The following is a 16,170-nucleotide window of genomic DNA, read 5'->3' as shown; positions in this document are numbered from 1 at the left end:
GGACTGGATGACCCTTGCAGTCTCTTCCAACTCTATGATTCTATGATTCATAAGATCTTGGGATGCAACACAGAGGAGTGCGGTGTTAACCCCTGTGGAATGGAGAACTTCAGACCGAGACGGAGGGAGTTGCTTTTTAAATGCAATTTTATAAAAGAGGGGATGAAGAAAAAGAAAAAAATCCCTGGAAAATGGGGTTGTATAGGATCTGGCAGGTCCAGATTCACCCAAGGGAGCCTTCCATCTCAGATGCTGATGGTCTGGAAGACTTGAAGGAAGGGGAGGCAAGAGGTCAGGAGGGCTGGGAGAGCAATGCAATGCCATCATGGCTTGAGGCCTTTCCTTTTGCAGAAGGCAATGGGGCTCTGGGTCTCCCCAGATCTGGGATGGAGGAAGGGGTGAGCCCCATATGGATGGGGTCTGGGTGCGAGGACCCGCTGAGCAGAAGACAGAGGCCTGCCTACGCTTGGGCTTTCTCCTCTCTGTGGCTGACAAGGGTGCCATCGCTGCCTCTCATGCGCCGGCATGCCAGTGCCAATCTACTTTATCCTCTGACATTTTTTTCTTGGGTTTTTAAAAAAGAAGGGGGGAGGGAAGGGAAGGCAAAAAAGAAGGAGGGGGATCCTCCTCTCTATTCATTAAAATCCTAAGATAGTTCCCATGGCAACCGTGTAGTCATCTGCCATCCAGAAATATGCTCAGACTTTGGAAGAAATGCCATAAAATTTATCTTTCAGTGGAAAAAAGAAAAGGATCCAGGACCGCTCCCCACGCTCTGCAACGTCGAACCCACGCGAATACTCCTCCGTCGCAGAGAGGAGCGCCAGGGCCTGTGCCCACCTCTTTTTCCGCCCTCTTTCTTATGCCACCTTCACCTGATTCAGTCCCCATTCCCCCTTTTCTGGTTACCAAGCCTTTGGGAGGGAGCTATGACCAATAAAGTGGTGTGAAATTGGTCCAAGACTGCAGTGCAGACACACTTCTGTTCTGGTGTACGTGCACCCCATCCATCTATAGACCTGGGTTGCAGGGAGTGCATTTGTGCAGTTGTCTTTGTGTGTTTGCAAGTCTTTCTGCACATTCAACCCCCTGCAAGCAGATTTGAAAATCCTTTAGCTGAAAGTTGGGCTCCACATCCTCAAAATCAGGAGGTGATCAATAGATATATGACAGCCCAAAGCAGAGCGCTGGAAAGAAGGGAGATTTTCCTAAGCCAGGCTGATAAAGGGATGAGAAAAGTTCCCCAAGTTCCTTGCTGAGTTTTTAAAAAATAACCTCCATCAAATTGACTTCCAAGCCGATTTCATTTTCCGTCTCCAGTTGGACGCCTTTCGTTCTAGATAAAAATCAGCAGAAAATGGCTTTACTTTGAACTGCTATTACCAAGTGCTACTAGCAGAGCTTGGGAGAGTTACTTTCCCCCCTATATTATCATTATCGTTATTAAATGTGTTTTTATATCCCACTTCTTTGAAGGACTGGATCCTCCCTTTGTCTTTCCCCCCCATAATTATTATTTATTAAATTTTAATAGAAGCAATCTAATTCGCAACAACATAATCCACATCAGAAGAAAAAGAAGGCGCGTGCTTTGAAAGCAGAAGGCTCCCAGTTAAAATGGTGGCATCTCCTTTTACAAATGCAGGTGGGGCATAGATGGAAATGGAGAGCTGATGCTTGTTAGATATAGGTCAAATAGGTTTGGCTGAGCCTGTCAGCCACGACTCTGGAGACCAGGGTTCGAATCCCAGCTCAGCCACAAAACTACATAGCCTTGGGCGAGTCACACTCTCTCAGCCTCAGAGGATGGTAATGGCAAACCCCTTCTGAAGAAATTTGCCCCCATGATAGGTTTGCCATAAGTCAGACGCGACTTGAAGGCACACAACAACAAAAATCAGGTAAACTATGAGTTTCCTAATGGCAAGAGATGCTCATCTGTGGAAAGCCCTCCCTCAGAAAATGGTGGACTCTCCTTTGTTGTTGGCTGCTGTCCAACCTCGAAGGGGTGGTTTAGCCATGGATTTCTTGCATTTGCACTTTCTAGGTGGTCCTTGGGGTCCCTTGGGATTCTGTAAGCCTATGCGCCTGTGGTTCTGAAGGGCTTTGTGATGTTCCTGAGGGCAAAGCACAAGACTTGATGCATCTAGTTTTAATATTGAGGAGGGGGTTGGGAAGGGATCATTTAGTATTTTATTGTAATGCATTTTTACTGTTGCAACCCGCCTGGATTCCTAGTGAATGGGCGGGCTATAAATAAATGATTTATTATTACTAATTATTATAGTAAGCCTACAATAGAGCATGAATTGGTACAGAACATGGTTGGTACAGTCCCAACTTCTATTGCAGTTCATGCACTGGTTGAGCCTTACTTGGCATCAAGTCTTGTGCTTTTGGGGCGGGGGGCAAAGGCAAATGAATAGGTGCTCTATTGGGAGGGGGGTTGATCCATTTTGCATTGGGTCTGAAACTTTGCATCCGATCCCTCGGTTTCTAAATGCAGCCCAGCTCTCTGTTTCTGGCTGTCTTGTCTTAAAGAGCACCCACCACCGGCGCCCAGGTTTCCAAGCAACTCGCACGCTGGAAGCCAGGGTTGCATCTCTCTCTCTGTAGCTTCGCTGTGGGTGGCAGTGATGTGACGGATCACACTCTGTGCAGAGTCCCTTCTCTGTGGAGGAGAGCAAAGTGGGAGGAATTGGGGGGGTACAATCTTTTGGGGCAGGGGTGGGTCACCCCACACTTTCCCACTCTTTCAATTGGGGGCATACTTATCAAATTAGCAGATGACACCAAATTAGGAGGAGTAGCTAATACTCCAGAGGACAGGATCAAAATCCAAAATGACCTGAATAGACTAGAAGGTTGGGCCACAGCTAACAAAATGAAATTCAACACGGAGAAATGTAAGGTACTGAATTTAGGGAGGAAAAATGAAATGCACAAATATAGGATTATGGGGGACACCTGGCTGAACGAGAGACTTATATGTGTGAAAGGGATCTGGGAGTCCAAGTAGACCACAAGTTGAACATGAGTCAACAGCGCGATGCGGCAGCTAAAAAGGCCAATGCAATTTTAAGCTGCATCAATAAAAGTGTAGTGTCTAGATCAAGGGAAGTAATAGTCCCACTCTATTCTGCTTTGGTCAGGCCCCACCAGGAATAATGCTGTGTCCAGTTCTGGGTGCCACAATTTAAAAAGGATGTTGAAAAACTGGAGCATGTCCAAAGGAGAGCAACTAAAATGGTGAAGGGTCTGGAAACCATGTCCTGTGAGGAACGACTTAGAGAGCTGGGGATGTTTAGCCTGGAGAAAAGATTAAGAGGTGATATGACAGCCCTGTTTAAATATTTGAAGGGGTGTCACACTGAGGAGGGAACAAGCTTGTTTCCTGCTGCTCCAGAGAACAGGAGACAATGGAGGAATGGATGCAAGCTCCAGGAAAAGAGATTCCAGCTCAACATTAGGAGGAACTTCCTGACAATGAGGGCTGTTTGACAATGGAACACACTCCTTCCTTGGAGATTATGGTGGAGTCTCCTTCTTTGGAGATCTTTAAGCAGAGGCTGGATGGCCATCTGTCAGGGATGCTTTGATTGAGAATTCCTGCATGGCAGAATGGGGTTGGACTGGATGGCCCTTGCAGTCTCTTCCAACTCTACGATTCTATGATTCTAGTAGGAAAATAGGTTTTCATGCAGTTGGCAGTAAAGGCCTTAATCAGGAACAATGTCATTTCTTAAATGGATGAAGAGAATGGTAATCAAATAGAGAACTGAAAAGGCAATGGTTACCTTACAGTCTTCTTGTTGTGTGTTTCCAACTTATGGTGGCCCTAAGACCCTATAATGGGGTTTTCTGGGGCCAAGAGTATGTGACTCACCCAAAATCACCCATTGCTTTCCATAGCTGAGCAGGGACTTGAATCCTGGTCTCTGGCGTCACGCTTCAAAGTTTGATTTTGCCTGAAGTGCTCATTCTCTTTATATTCCCTTTCTTTCTCTGAGATTGGCTTCTCTCAAAACTCTATAGAAAGTCCACGAATGTAAAAAAATGGAGAAATCTGAACAAGGCATCCAATGCAAAGGGCCCCGTTTTTGGAATGAACTGAAAATTAATTAACAGTTGAGAGTAATTGCTGAGTGTGTATACCAACCGTCTAATTAAACCTACCTCTCTGAATATATATATATATATATATATATATATATATATATATATATATGAAGGCTTTTATTGAGTAATTATGTATTTCTGCTTTAAAAAGATGGTTAAATGGAACCTTCTTCGCTAGTGAGCTGGACTGTGATTTCAGCCATTAAAGCAGAGTCCTGCAGAGAAGTGGTTTCACTCCTGACCTTTTTGATTTGCATAAGTTCGGACCCTGACTCTCTCTTCCCTTCTTTGCCTGGTTTTGGGCTATAGACCTTTACTGAAAATGAATGGAAAACCCATTTCACTTGTCATTTTCCTTTTCTAGCATTGCAAAGATGGAGACCTTAAAAATTGCCCATGCCTAAAACTCCTCTGTTCGCTGTGTTCACAATCCCTGGGCGACTTTGCTTGACCCTTTTCTTGGGATTCCTAAACTCTATTCCTAAACTAAAATATATAGCCATTTAGTCTGTAGAATCAGGATGCAAAGTGATCTTGCAGCACCTTTGAGACTCATTGCAAGAAAGAAGTTGGCAGCATGCGCTTTCCTAGACTATCTGAGGAAGTAGGTTCAAGTCTAGGAAAGCACATGCTGCCAACTTGTTTCTTGCAGTGAGTCTCAAAGGTGCTACAAGATCCCTTTGCAGACTGATTCTGTTTCTAAATGCTCAAGGGATGTTTTATGTCACTGCAATGCTAGAAATGTGAGAACCAAAGTAAATTTAGTGCAGGGGTCGGCATTTATTGTGGGGAGGGAGCAATGTCCCATTTTGGACCCTTCCTCATAGCTACAACCATTATGTCTAACTGCACCAGGCTAATGTGACCCTACCATGGGCTTTTCTTGGCAAGATTTGTGAGAGCATGACTTGCCCAAGGTTTCTCAGTGGATTTCCAGGGCTGAGCAAGGATTCGAACCCTCGTCTCCATAGCCATAGTCCAACGCTCAAACCATTATGCTATGCTATTTAAACAGAGGTTGGCTGGCCATCTCTTAAGAGTGCTTTGGCTGTGCATTCCCGCATGGCCGAGGATTGAACCAGATGACCCCTGGGGCCCCTTCCGACGTTTCCACAGCTGCTGCTGCTGCTTCTGTTGCTATCATCACCAAAGCCGCCCAGATACAGCCCTTCATTATCCCAATGATCTTTCCCATCTTGACAACCCCTCATCTCTCACAATGTGCCCTTTTCTGACAGCTGGCAACAGTCTTTGCTTGTCAAGCACCCAGGAGGCATCTGCAAAACAGAAAGCCTAGCACCTTTCTTGGGCCCAGCAATCTAAGGACCCTCCCGGCATGCGCCGTTGCATTGGCATGCTCTCACTTGCCTTGCCTTTTCTTGCTTATGAGTAAAGAGGTGAAAGCGAGCATTGGCTCCACTCAGCTCTGGGAGGCCTGAGTTTGAGTCCCACCTTTGCCAGGGACAAGATCTGCAACGTAGTAAGTGCTTGGCATTCCAACAGTGACCCATTCCAATTAATTTGGAGAACTTCCAGAATGTTGTGGCTGCAACTGTGTTTCGTGGACCAGGGCCAGCCATGTAAATGTGCGGTCAGTCCGACCCAGCAAGGGAGAATAGATTTGCATTTGCATCTCCCGAATGAAGATGTGACGCAGGGTTGTACTTGTGTATTCTAATCCAAGTATTCTAATCCAACAACAACAACAACCAGGTAAATGAAAAACTTCCTAATGGCAAAACAAAATACAACACAAACCAAAAAGAAGGTGCTTTGGTTGCTGCTGTTGTTGTGCGCCTTCGAGTCATTTCTGACTTATGGTGACCCTAAGGCTGCATCCACACTGGAGAAATAACCCAGTTTGGCACCACTTTAACTCTGTCTGGCTCAAGGCTATGGGATTCTGGGACTTGGAGTTTGTTGTGGAGCCCAGAATAGAGCTCTGCTCCGCTCTAGGCCCATAACAAACTCCATCTCCCAGAATCCCATAGCCTTGAGCCAGGGCAGTGAAAGTGGTGCCAAACTGGGTTATTTCTCCAGTGTGGATGCAGCCTAAGTCAAACTTATCATGGGGTTTTCTTGGCACATTTCTTCATAGGGGGCTTGCCATTGACATCCAACTCTCAAACTACTACACCAGGCTGGCTCTTTTTTACTCACCATGTAATTTCCCTTAGGCACGTAGTTGTATTTTTTGGGACATTCCAGCATGGCTGGGGGTTGGACTAGATAATGTCCAAAAAAACCCCACACAACTACAAACCTAAGGGAAATTACATGTCTGTAAAACATCATTGCTTAAACACTGCACAAGCCCAAGTATAATGGTTGCACATGTCACTGGATATTCTTGGGTGGTTCCTAATGTTTCATCAGTACTTTCAATGTGCCCCTCGGTTCCCTGGGATAGCAGAAACAGCCCCTGTGCATTATTTCTCAATGCATAAGTGGGCATGAAGCATAGCAGGAGCGTTGGTCAGCAGTCGGCCGAAGGGTGGTATAGTCCAGCCACCACTTAACCACTCGAGTGTATATTTGTCCTACAGAAGCACAACAGAGGATCTTCACTCATGCTTAGTACAAAGGCCATTCAACTCAAGCTGAGCCTCCCTGATCCAAAATTGTTGGGACCAAAGGCCTTTTTGTTGTTGTTGTTGTTGTTGTTGTTGTTTTTGTTTGGATTTTGGAGTTTTTCAGATTTTGCAATCTTTACAGATACATAATGAGATCCGGTGAGACCCAGATCTAAACATGAAATCCAATTATGTCCCGAATACACCTTTTTTTATATACATAGCTTGAAGGTAATTTTATGCACAATGTTTTTTAAAAATAATGTAGGGTGTGACACAAAGTTTGTGTTCGCTGAACCATCGGAAAGCAAAGGTGACACTGTCTCAGCCACCCATGTAGATAATTTTGGGTTTTGGAATGTTTCGGATTTTGGAATTCCAGATAAGAAAGATTTCAACCTGTATTAAAACGTTTAAGTAATATGCATAGAACATAGTAGCGATAAGAGTAGAGCACAGCCATTAAAAGACCCTGCTGCAACCAATTGAAGGCCAAAGGCCTCTCTCTGCAAAAAGGTCTTGCCTGCCAGCAAAAACAGACCCCTCAGCATTATAAGCCTGCTGCTGGAGCATTAATTTCCATCAGTGTCAAATAAGATATTGGCCTGCAAGGGATGACAGCTTACTTTCCTGCTGTAACACAGAGCTATAGCAGAGGTGCAGTGATGCTCTGGCACAGCCACGCCTTAGGAAAGTAGGAATCATTTCAAGGAGATGCCTGCATTGATGAGTTGTGCGATCGATTAAGTCTAAGGCTGTTGCCCGCTAGTAAACGTCAGCCTTGTGCAAACAGACTGGTAGAGACGATCACTTGGCTGTTGACCTGCAGCTGCTAAGCCCAATGCTGTCTTGGCCCCGTTTTAGTTGTCTTTCTGGTTCCTGGGGATGGGAAATGGCAAGAAAGAGTTAAAGCAGGGAGCGGAGGGTGAGCAGGAGGCCTGCTTTTGGAAAGGAGTCAGCAATGTGAATTCAAGGGAACTGAGCTGGATTCAAAATGCAAGATGCATTTCGTGTCCTCATATAAAGGGGAGGAGGTGCTGCTTCGGATGGAGAAGCCGCTTTCGAGAGAGAGAGTTGATATTGCCATAAAACCCATAAAAACAGGCCAAGTTGTGCTGAGAAAGGCAGCTCTCTTGCCCACCTCGCAGACTCCTTTTCCGCCAGGGTCTGGTCATCAGCATCTTTCACTCGAAAGCCATCATTAAGTGGCAGGATTTGGACGCATGCCCAGGAACCATGGGGTGGTGGGGGCAGAGACTCCTCCATTGCCTGAACTGGGCTCCCATTTCTTGACTGGGGCTGCTTCCAGGTTGCTGGGCTGGACAATGTCAGCACCTTTGGGAGCCAATTCCACCTCCAAGGCTGGATGACCCCAAGTTGGGCCAAAGTCACAAAAGGTATTCCAGCAAGGAGGTGCACAAGGTACCACACATAGGCAGGGAAAATGGAGATTGCAAAAATATGGGATGGGGGAACACCTGACTTGACAACAGTGTGAAAAGGATCTAGGGGTCTTAGTGGACCACAAGCTGAACAGTGTTTTGGATTTTTTGGGGAGGAGGATTTTGGATTACCTGCATTTGCATATATATGTACTTGGAGATGGGACCCATGTCTAAGTACTAAATTAATTTATGTTTCATATGCACCTTGCGCATGTAGCCTGAAGATCACCCAGTGGATTTCATGGCCCAGCTGGAATCTGAACCCTGGTCTCCCAGCTTTTATACTGTTTTAAATTAGTGCTGATTTCAATAGGATGGCTTAATGGGATTTTCTTTTTAAAAAAAAAAACAACAACAACAACATTAAACCTTTTTTAAAAACTGCATTTTGTTTTAATCTATGCTGTTAGGTGTCTTGGGTTTCATGTTGGGAGAAACAGTGGGATGCAGAAATAAAATTAAACTGAACTGAACAAAAGAAATGGACCTTTTTCCTGATAGCGGGAACCATGGCAGGATGAAGGAAGGGAAAGGAAGGGAAGGCCTGGGGCACAATCAGAAGTGAGCCCTACCTTTTGGTCCTCTTTGTCTCCTTTCTTCCCAGGGACGTTCAGGGGCATCTGTAAGCAAATCAACCATTTTCCTGAAGACGCCGATTATGACCAGGATGCAGCCGAATACCTCCTGCGTGAGTTTCTCTCTCCTGATTTGCAAAGGCTGTCTTTATCTCACAAACTGTGGGAGGTGGGAGGCTGAAGATCACTTGCAAGCAAAGGGGGTCCCACAAGCAATTGGAGGATCCCAGCTTATCCATCCAAAGGGTCTCCATAAGCTGAGGTAGACAAAACAGCAAATAATAACAGTGAACGGAAATCTATAGAGAAGCCACAGGGGAATTCTGTTATATGTTCAGTGGGGCATCAGTTTGCACTCTGAAACTGCAATCCGAGGTGTTGATTTCTGTCTCCAAACTAGATTCATCCCCTCAGAGAGCTGGGTCCAAAAATTTGGAGTAGATTCACCCACTCATTGCATTCCCCCAAACCATATTTTCCAAGGTACCCCAATTGAATCCAAATTCGTATTCTCAGTGCAGCTTGGAAGTTATTGTCCTGTAGAGATCATTCTGTTCCATGTGGCAATCATGCCACTCTCCGTTGTTGGTTGAGATGCAACTCCCATCAGGCCCAGCTTGTGTTGCTAATGGATGTAGGGAACTGCAGTAATAACAACAACATCTGGGGGGTGGCATTATTCCTATCTCTGCAGTAGAGCTTTCTGGGAGGGAACCCATGGGATGGAACTATGGCTATGGCTAATCTGGGATGGATCTGCTCTAATTCTGAAGTGCAGACGCTTTGCAATCCTGCCTTGTCTCACGTAATGAGGGCTGCTTCCCTCTCGTCCAGGTGCAGTGAGAGCATCTAGTATCTTCCCCATCTTAAGTGTTGGTCTTCTCTTCTTCGGAGGCCTCTGTGTGGCTGCCAGTGAGTTCTACAAGAGCAAACTCAATGTCATCCTGAGTGCAGGGATCTTCTTTGTGTCGGCAGGTGAGTCCCAAGTTGGCCGCTGTTAGCCGCTGCTGACTCTTATCACTGGGATCTGGGGCATTAAACACATGCTTTGGGGATCACTTGTTCCCAAGAATGTACAGCTCACTTTTCTGTACATGGGCACTGAAGGAGGTTTGCAGCCTGATCCAAAAGTGCCAAGGACAGTACTAAACTACATCATAAAAATATGCAAACTATTGCTAAAAACATTGACAGCCAGAGCCTTGTTATGCATGGGTACGTTTGCCAATGGAAGCAGTTGGACAGTTTTGTCTAACGTGAAAGAATGTCTAAATTCATTCCAAGTCACATAAGGGGAGTTGCACATACTGTAGGTGCCATTATGCCAGTGCTGTGCCAGCCATGAGAGCCAGCCTGGCGTTGTGGTTTGAGTGTTGGGCTACGACTCGGGAGATCAGGGTCCAGTTCCCCATTTGGCCATGGAAACCCACTGGATGACAACATTCTCAGCCCCAGAAAACCCCATGACAGGGTTGCGATAAGTCAGAAATGACTTGAAGGCACACAACACAACATCAACAACAAGCCATTGTGCCGGGGCATTGATATGCACATTTGCTCCATAGTATAATGTGGCCATTAAGCACAACAAGGGCTGTGTGGCACAATCCATGCACAACTCCACATGAGGATATTTACACAACACTGATCTAATGGAGATCTCACCAATATCAATAGCCTGACAGCAGCAATTTAGATAGCAAACAGGTGGCGAGTTAGAAAAGTCAGGAGTGAGAAGATGCTCCAGTCCAGCTGGTCTCTTATCTATCTGTCTGCCTGTCTGTCACACAGACACCAGTTCAAGTTACTTGCTAGAGCCCTGGAGATTTAGCTTCCCACACTTTTGTATCTGCGGCAGATGGAGAAACGGGTGGATGCCTGCACTCAAACCCTCCCTCTACCTCTCTTGCCACTGCTGCCAATAAAACCTTTTTGCTGCGCTGGATTTAGGGCTGGTGTTGGGTTGATATGGTCTGGGGGCTTTAGTCTTACAGCTGCAGATTTCTAAAAGTGTTCTGACTCCTGAATATTCCCTTCTGGAAAGTGAGAAGCAAAGGGACTGAGAGGTGGAGGTGGACCATCCTTGCTTTTGGCTGCTTGTTTGCCTTCACTTCCACAGCTTCTAAGGGAGGCTGGAACTTCAGAATTCCTCTTAAAGGTTTAATACACTTTGCTGTGTTTGCAAATTCAGAATTAGGGCTCCCTTACCTCTCGCCTGAATCAAAAGAGGCACCAAGTGGGTTAAGCAAACTCAATGTGGAACCTTTTTCTCCTTTTCAGGGCTCAGCAACATCATTGGAATTATAGTTTACATCTCCGCAAACGCTGGCGACCCTGGGCAGAGCGACTCCAAGAAAAGCTACTCATACGGCTGGTCCTTCTATTTTGGGGCCTTATCCTTCATCATTGCAGAGATGGTGGGGGTGATTGCTGTCCACATGTACATTGAGAAGCACCGCCAGATGCGGGCCAAGTCCCACTCAGTGGCCCTGCTGAAGAAGTCCGCCTTCGCCCGCCTGCCCACCTACCGCTACCGCTTCCGGCGGAGATCCAGCTCCCGCTCTACAGAGCCGCGCTCGAGGGACCTGTCTCCCATTGGCAAGGGCTTCGGTGCCATCCCTTCCACCGACATCTCCATGTTCACCCTCTCCAGAGACCCCTCCAAGGTAACGATCGGGACGCTGCTCAACTCGGAGAGGGACCACGGGTTCCTACAGATTCACAACTCCCTCCCCAAAGAGTTCAAGGACTCTTTGCACAACAACCAAGCCAACAGACGAACCACTCCAGTCTGAGGTCAGACGTGGCCCCAATTTGGCCAAGGGCCCTCTCTCCTGCTGGGCTTTGTCCATAGAGATATGTAATAGAGACTGCATGACATGACCAACCAAGCCCCCTCCACTCCCTCCCCTGTGATGGTGTTTCTAGTGCAACCTCTGGGTTTTTTTGTTTGTTTTTCCAATAGAAATCCTAAGTGGCCTCCCCTGCCCCCAGCCTGGGCTGGGACTTCCCTTTTTGGTTCTGTCTCATTTTGGAAACCAACACAGCCGGCAACCTGACTCCGTTCCAGTCTCCCAAAACTTGTCTCAGTCTATGGCCATACGTGGGCACTGAGCTTTGTCCATGCGCACAGGAGGGCTGCCCAGTGGACTGTGTGAACATGGCATCCACATGGGGACCTCTGGAGAGGGGTGCGACTGTGCCCCCTGTGCCCATTGCTCCTCACCTCTCTCAGAAATGCCATTTCCGTGTAGGCTTGGCCCAGAAACAACTCCTGTGGGAAACTTGCAGGCTCAAAAACAGCCAAGAGCTTATCCAAAGACTGAGACCGCTGTCCCTCCTCCTGTCCTGGGATATATCCAACGACGCTGGTGTCTTGGGGTTGCGGGGTTTCACTGTTATCGTGTGCATGCTTTAAATCCTCTGGAATCCAGTTTCCTACCACAGGATTGGAAGAGAAGCGGGGATCCCCCTCCCCAGGCATTTTGACTGGTTTAGGAAGGGCTCTGTATTTTCTCAACTTTTCCATGCTCACCTCAAGGACTTTGGGGCAGAAGACCCTGTCCCCTGCCCTACTCCTTCCCTGCCAAGGCGTGGGGAGCAACCCCACCACTTGTGGGTCAGCCTTTGACATTGCAGGTGGGACGAAGCCCATGAAAAGGACTCTCGCACTCAGGGCTGGCGGTCTCCCTCTGGCCAGACCTGAGATGCTGGGTCCGGTTTGCATTTGGACTTCCAAGGGCAGTGCCAGCGTCCGTCCTGTACCAATGGGTGAAATCTGAAGCACTCTGAAGCTTAAAGGGAAACCAGTATACCCAATAAAAACACATTTGGATCAGCAGCTGTGGTTGCGTGGCCCTTTGTTGGAAAGGCGAGATGCTACCCAGCGAGGAGGGCAGGGGTTGTGGCAGAGCTGTGGAGGCCCCTTGTTTAATTTTTGCACCCTCCAGGAACACAAAGTTTCCTGAGGAAAGGAAGGAGGCCAGCTGCAAGATTCGTTGCACTTCAGGCCTTCATTTTCACAAAATAGTTTTCCTGCGCTGAAAATAGGTTTATGGGCAGAAAACAGGTATTTGGAGCCAAACAGACCTGCACTTGTAGGCAGCAGGTACCAGGAGAAGTGGTTCTATATTCCTCCTTGCTGTGTGGCTCCCATGTCAGCAGGCAATGAATCTGCTCTGGTTTTATTCCAGGTTTTTAAAGCAGCTACCCAAGGGCCTGGACCTAATTCAGGGACAGACCTCAACACCTTGGAATCTCCTTTCAAATTGAGATGATGGTTACCATTCCTTTTTAAAAATCTACAACCCAAGAGGCCCCTACACACTTGCACAATTCACACACTCACACAAACACACATATATTACATTCTTAAAGGATCTCTGGCACTGGGGCGGGGGGACTCCCCTATCTGCCCAAGAATAGCCCAAAGTCTCTGCTGCCATCAGACAGGAGGGAACTGGTTACCAGGCTGCTTTACTGTGTGGCACAAGAACCCTGCAAAATGGCTTCTCCCCACTTCCGCAAGCAGCAAAAGCATCATGCGCCATTCCATGCCTACAGATCATGGTGTATGTGTGTGTTTTAAGGAGTCAGGGGTTTGGAAACTAAAAGTTCTCTGAGGAGCAGCTTAGGGAGATGGGCATGTTTAGCCTGGAGGAAAAAAGGTTAAGGGGTGACATGATTGCCATGCTTAGATATTTGAAGGGGTGTCATACTGAGGATGGGGTAAGCTTGTTTTCTGATGCGCCAGAGACTGGGACCCAGAGCAATAGATGCAAGCTACAGAAAAAGAGATTCCTTGTCAACATTAGGAAGAGCAACTTATGGAGCTGGAGATATTTAGCCTGGAGAAGAGAAGGTTAAGAGGTGGTATGATAACCCTGTTTAAATACTCGAAGGGATTTCATATTGAGGAAGGAGCAAGCTTGTTTTCTGCTGCTGCTGAGACTAGAATGAGGAACAATGGATGCAAGCTCCAGGAAAAGAGATTCCAGCTCAACATTTGGAGGAACTGTCTGATGGTAGAAGATGTTCACAGTGGAAGATACTGGTGGGGTTTCCTTCTTTGGAGGTTTTTAAACAGAGGCTGGATGGCCATCTGTGCCAGAGAGGGCTTGGATGGTGTCTTCTTGCATGGCAGAAGAAGGGGGTTGAATTGGATGTTTTGGGGGTCTCTTCCAATTCTGTGATTCTTGGGGGGGGGGGAGATAAAGAGCTGCCTTCTTGCCTCCTGCTTAGTTCTTTCTCAGCCACTAGCTCCCTCCTTTTGCTGAAAGAAGGCCAAGGATGCCGCAGCTGTGTTTCCTGGCTCCTTCCCCTCTGCTTCCTTCAAGGGACCCACAAGCCCTTGGCAGAGAGAGGAAGGCATAAGGCAGGGGAGGAGGTGGATCCTGTGTCAGCCGAGCAGTGGATCCAATCTGGGGTGTATCCTGAAATTTAAATAAGTTTTCCTTGATGCTGCATTTTTGGGGGACTATGGTTCAGCCTCTCAGAGAGAGCCTTGAATGTTCAGGCTGGCCTTTGAAAGAGGCACTGGGATTCTTTTGGAGACTCGGTTGAGCATCTCAAGAGTGTTTCTTTAAAGTTCAGGCTGGCCTTTGAAAGAGCCATCCAAGGAGGCTGAATCTATTTGGTGGAGAAGTTCAGCACCTTGCTCATAATGCCTTTGAGGTTTGTGTTAAAACCAGAGCAGATTAACCACCCTTATTAGTGATGTGGAAGCTACTGACTACTGTTTCCAATGTGGTTTTATCAAGCATGGCAACCTGAGGGATCTAGAAAAACAAAACAAAGAGGCACCCGCAGACCATGCGAGTCCAAATGTGTTTTCTCACTGCAAACCCTTCCTTTTCTCCTCTGTTCTGCTGCCACTATACTCTTAAAATGTATGGCCTTTGATGCAGTCAGAGCAAACTCCTATGTTCAGCTTTAGTGACTGGGAATGGGGGTAAAGATTTCCTTTTAATATGTGATAACACTGTCACAACTCTCTTTTGTTCTTTTTTTAAAAATTATTTCCCAAAGAGGATGGTAAAAATAAATAAATAAATGTCCGGTGTCCAAATGCTTCCAGCCACACGCTTTTCTGCAGGCATTTCTTTGTGGGCCCTTCAGTGTCCTTGAGGAAGATTTAAAATGCAAAAACTTATCAATATTCAATGCCGCATTTTTTTGCCAGAGGCAGGCTGATGTTCCTGACAGTGAAGCATAAAATAGGTCAAAAAACAACAACAGCAAAGGTTTGGAGGACAAGGTCCAGGTGTGGGTGAAGAGGATGGATTTGGACTGGGGTGAATTGAGGGAAAGGACTGTATTTGCTGGAGAGGAATCACAAGTACTTGGGTGCTGCCTCTGGGAAATATTGGGATGATGATGAAGATGATGGTGGTGGTGGCGGCAATAAAAATAATGGCCAGGATTTGGCCTCAGAGGCTAGGATGTGCAATATTACAGTGGTGGTACTCCTGATGTGACACACAACCATAATAGTGAATTGCAATGATGCATAATAGGGCATGATGTAAGATGACCCATTGTGGTCCCCATTTTGCAACATTTCCCAGTGCGATGAGCAACATATTCTGATGCTCACTGTTTCCAGTTGTGCATTGGGGCACATAGCAGAACATGCTGTTGGCTTTGTTTGCACAATGGTTCCAGAGAAGAAGCCACATCTCTGCTTGAGAATGCAGGCATTGCACAAACATCGCAATTCACCTTTACATGGTTGTAATTCACCATCCAGCATGTCCTCTATAGTTCTGTGTTGTACACTTTAAGAAGGATAGATATGGACAAGCTGGAAAGTGTCCAAAGAAGGGTGGCCAAAGGTACAGAGAGCAAGCCCTTGGAGAGCTGGGCATATTTGGTTTGGTGAAGAGAAGGTGGAGAGGTGATATGCGAATTGTTGCTATTGTGGGACTTCAAGTAATTTCTGACTTAGGGCAACCCTACTATGGGGTTTTCTTGGCAAGATTTGTTCAGAGAGGGTTTGCCATTGCCTTCCCCTGAGACTGATCACCCAAGATCCCTCAGTGGGTTTTATGGTAGACCAAGGAATCAAACCCTGGTCTCCAAAGTTGTAGTCTGGCACTAAAACCACAAAGCCCCACTGGGTCTCTAATAGCAAAAGGGCTGTCATTGCATGGAAGATGGAGTGAGTTTGCTCTCTGCTGCTCCAGAACGCAGGGCCTGAAACCATGGATTCAGTTATAAGAAAGGAGATTCCTATTAAGCATCAGCCAGAATTCTTGACCTCAAGAGCTGTGTCCAGACTGCTTTGGAAAGAGGTGGCAAAAGCCTCCCTGGAGGTTTTTAAACAGAGGTTGGATGCCCATCTCTCAGAGGGGCTTTAGCTGTGGATTTCCAAAAGTGGAACGAAAGAAATGGACTGGATGATCCTTGACTGTGTGAGTTGTAGTCCAAAAAGAAGTGGATGCACTTACCTTCACAGGT

The 16,170-nt window shown here is 46.7% G+C and overlaps 1 protein-coding gene across 2 annotated transcripts in view; it reads left to right on the top strand.

Annotated features, from left to right (window-relative positions):
- Positions 1–14,791, top strand: part of LOC149306173 (voltage-dependent calcium channel gamma-3 subunit) — a 38,036-nt gene extending 23,245 nt beyond the window's left edge. Inside the window, exons 2-4 of one of the 2 annotated variants that reach the window (XM_089540037.1) lie at positions 8,742–8,825; positions 9,553–9,687; positions 10,993–14,791. In XM_089540037.1, coding sequence (XP_089396163.1) covers positions 8,742–8,825; positions 9,553–9,687; positions 10,993–11,507 — 734 coding nt within the window. In that variant the 3' untranslated portion in view covers positions 11,508–14,791. Of the gene's footprint in view, positions 1–8,741; positions 8,826–9,546; positions 9,688–10,992 lie in introns of both variants that reach the window. The other variant, XM_089540036.1, reaches the window with a different exon arrangement.
- The last annotated feature ends 1,379 nt before the right edge of the window (positions 14,792–16,170 follow it).

Source organism: Sceloporus occidentalis, unplaced genomic scaffold (assembly GCF_023333645.1).
Source record: "Sceloporus occidentalis isolate IW3139 unplaced genomic scaffold, rSceOcc1.0.p SCAF_10, whole genome shotgun sequence".
NCBI lineage: Eukaryota > Metazoa > Chordata > Lepidosauria > Squamata > Phrynosomatidae > Sceloporus > Sceloporus occidentalis.
Note: the sequence above shows the minus strand (reverse complement) of the source record. Positions and strands in the feature narration are given on the sequence as shown.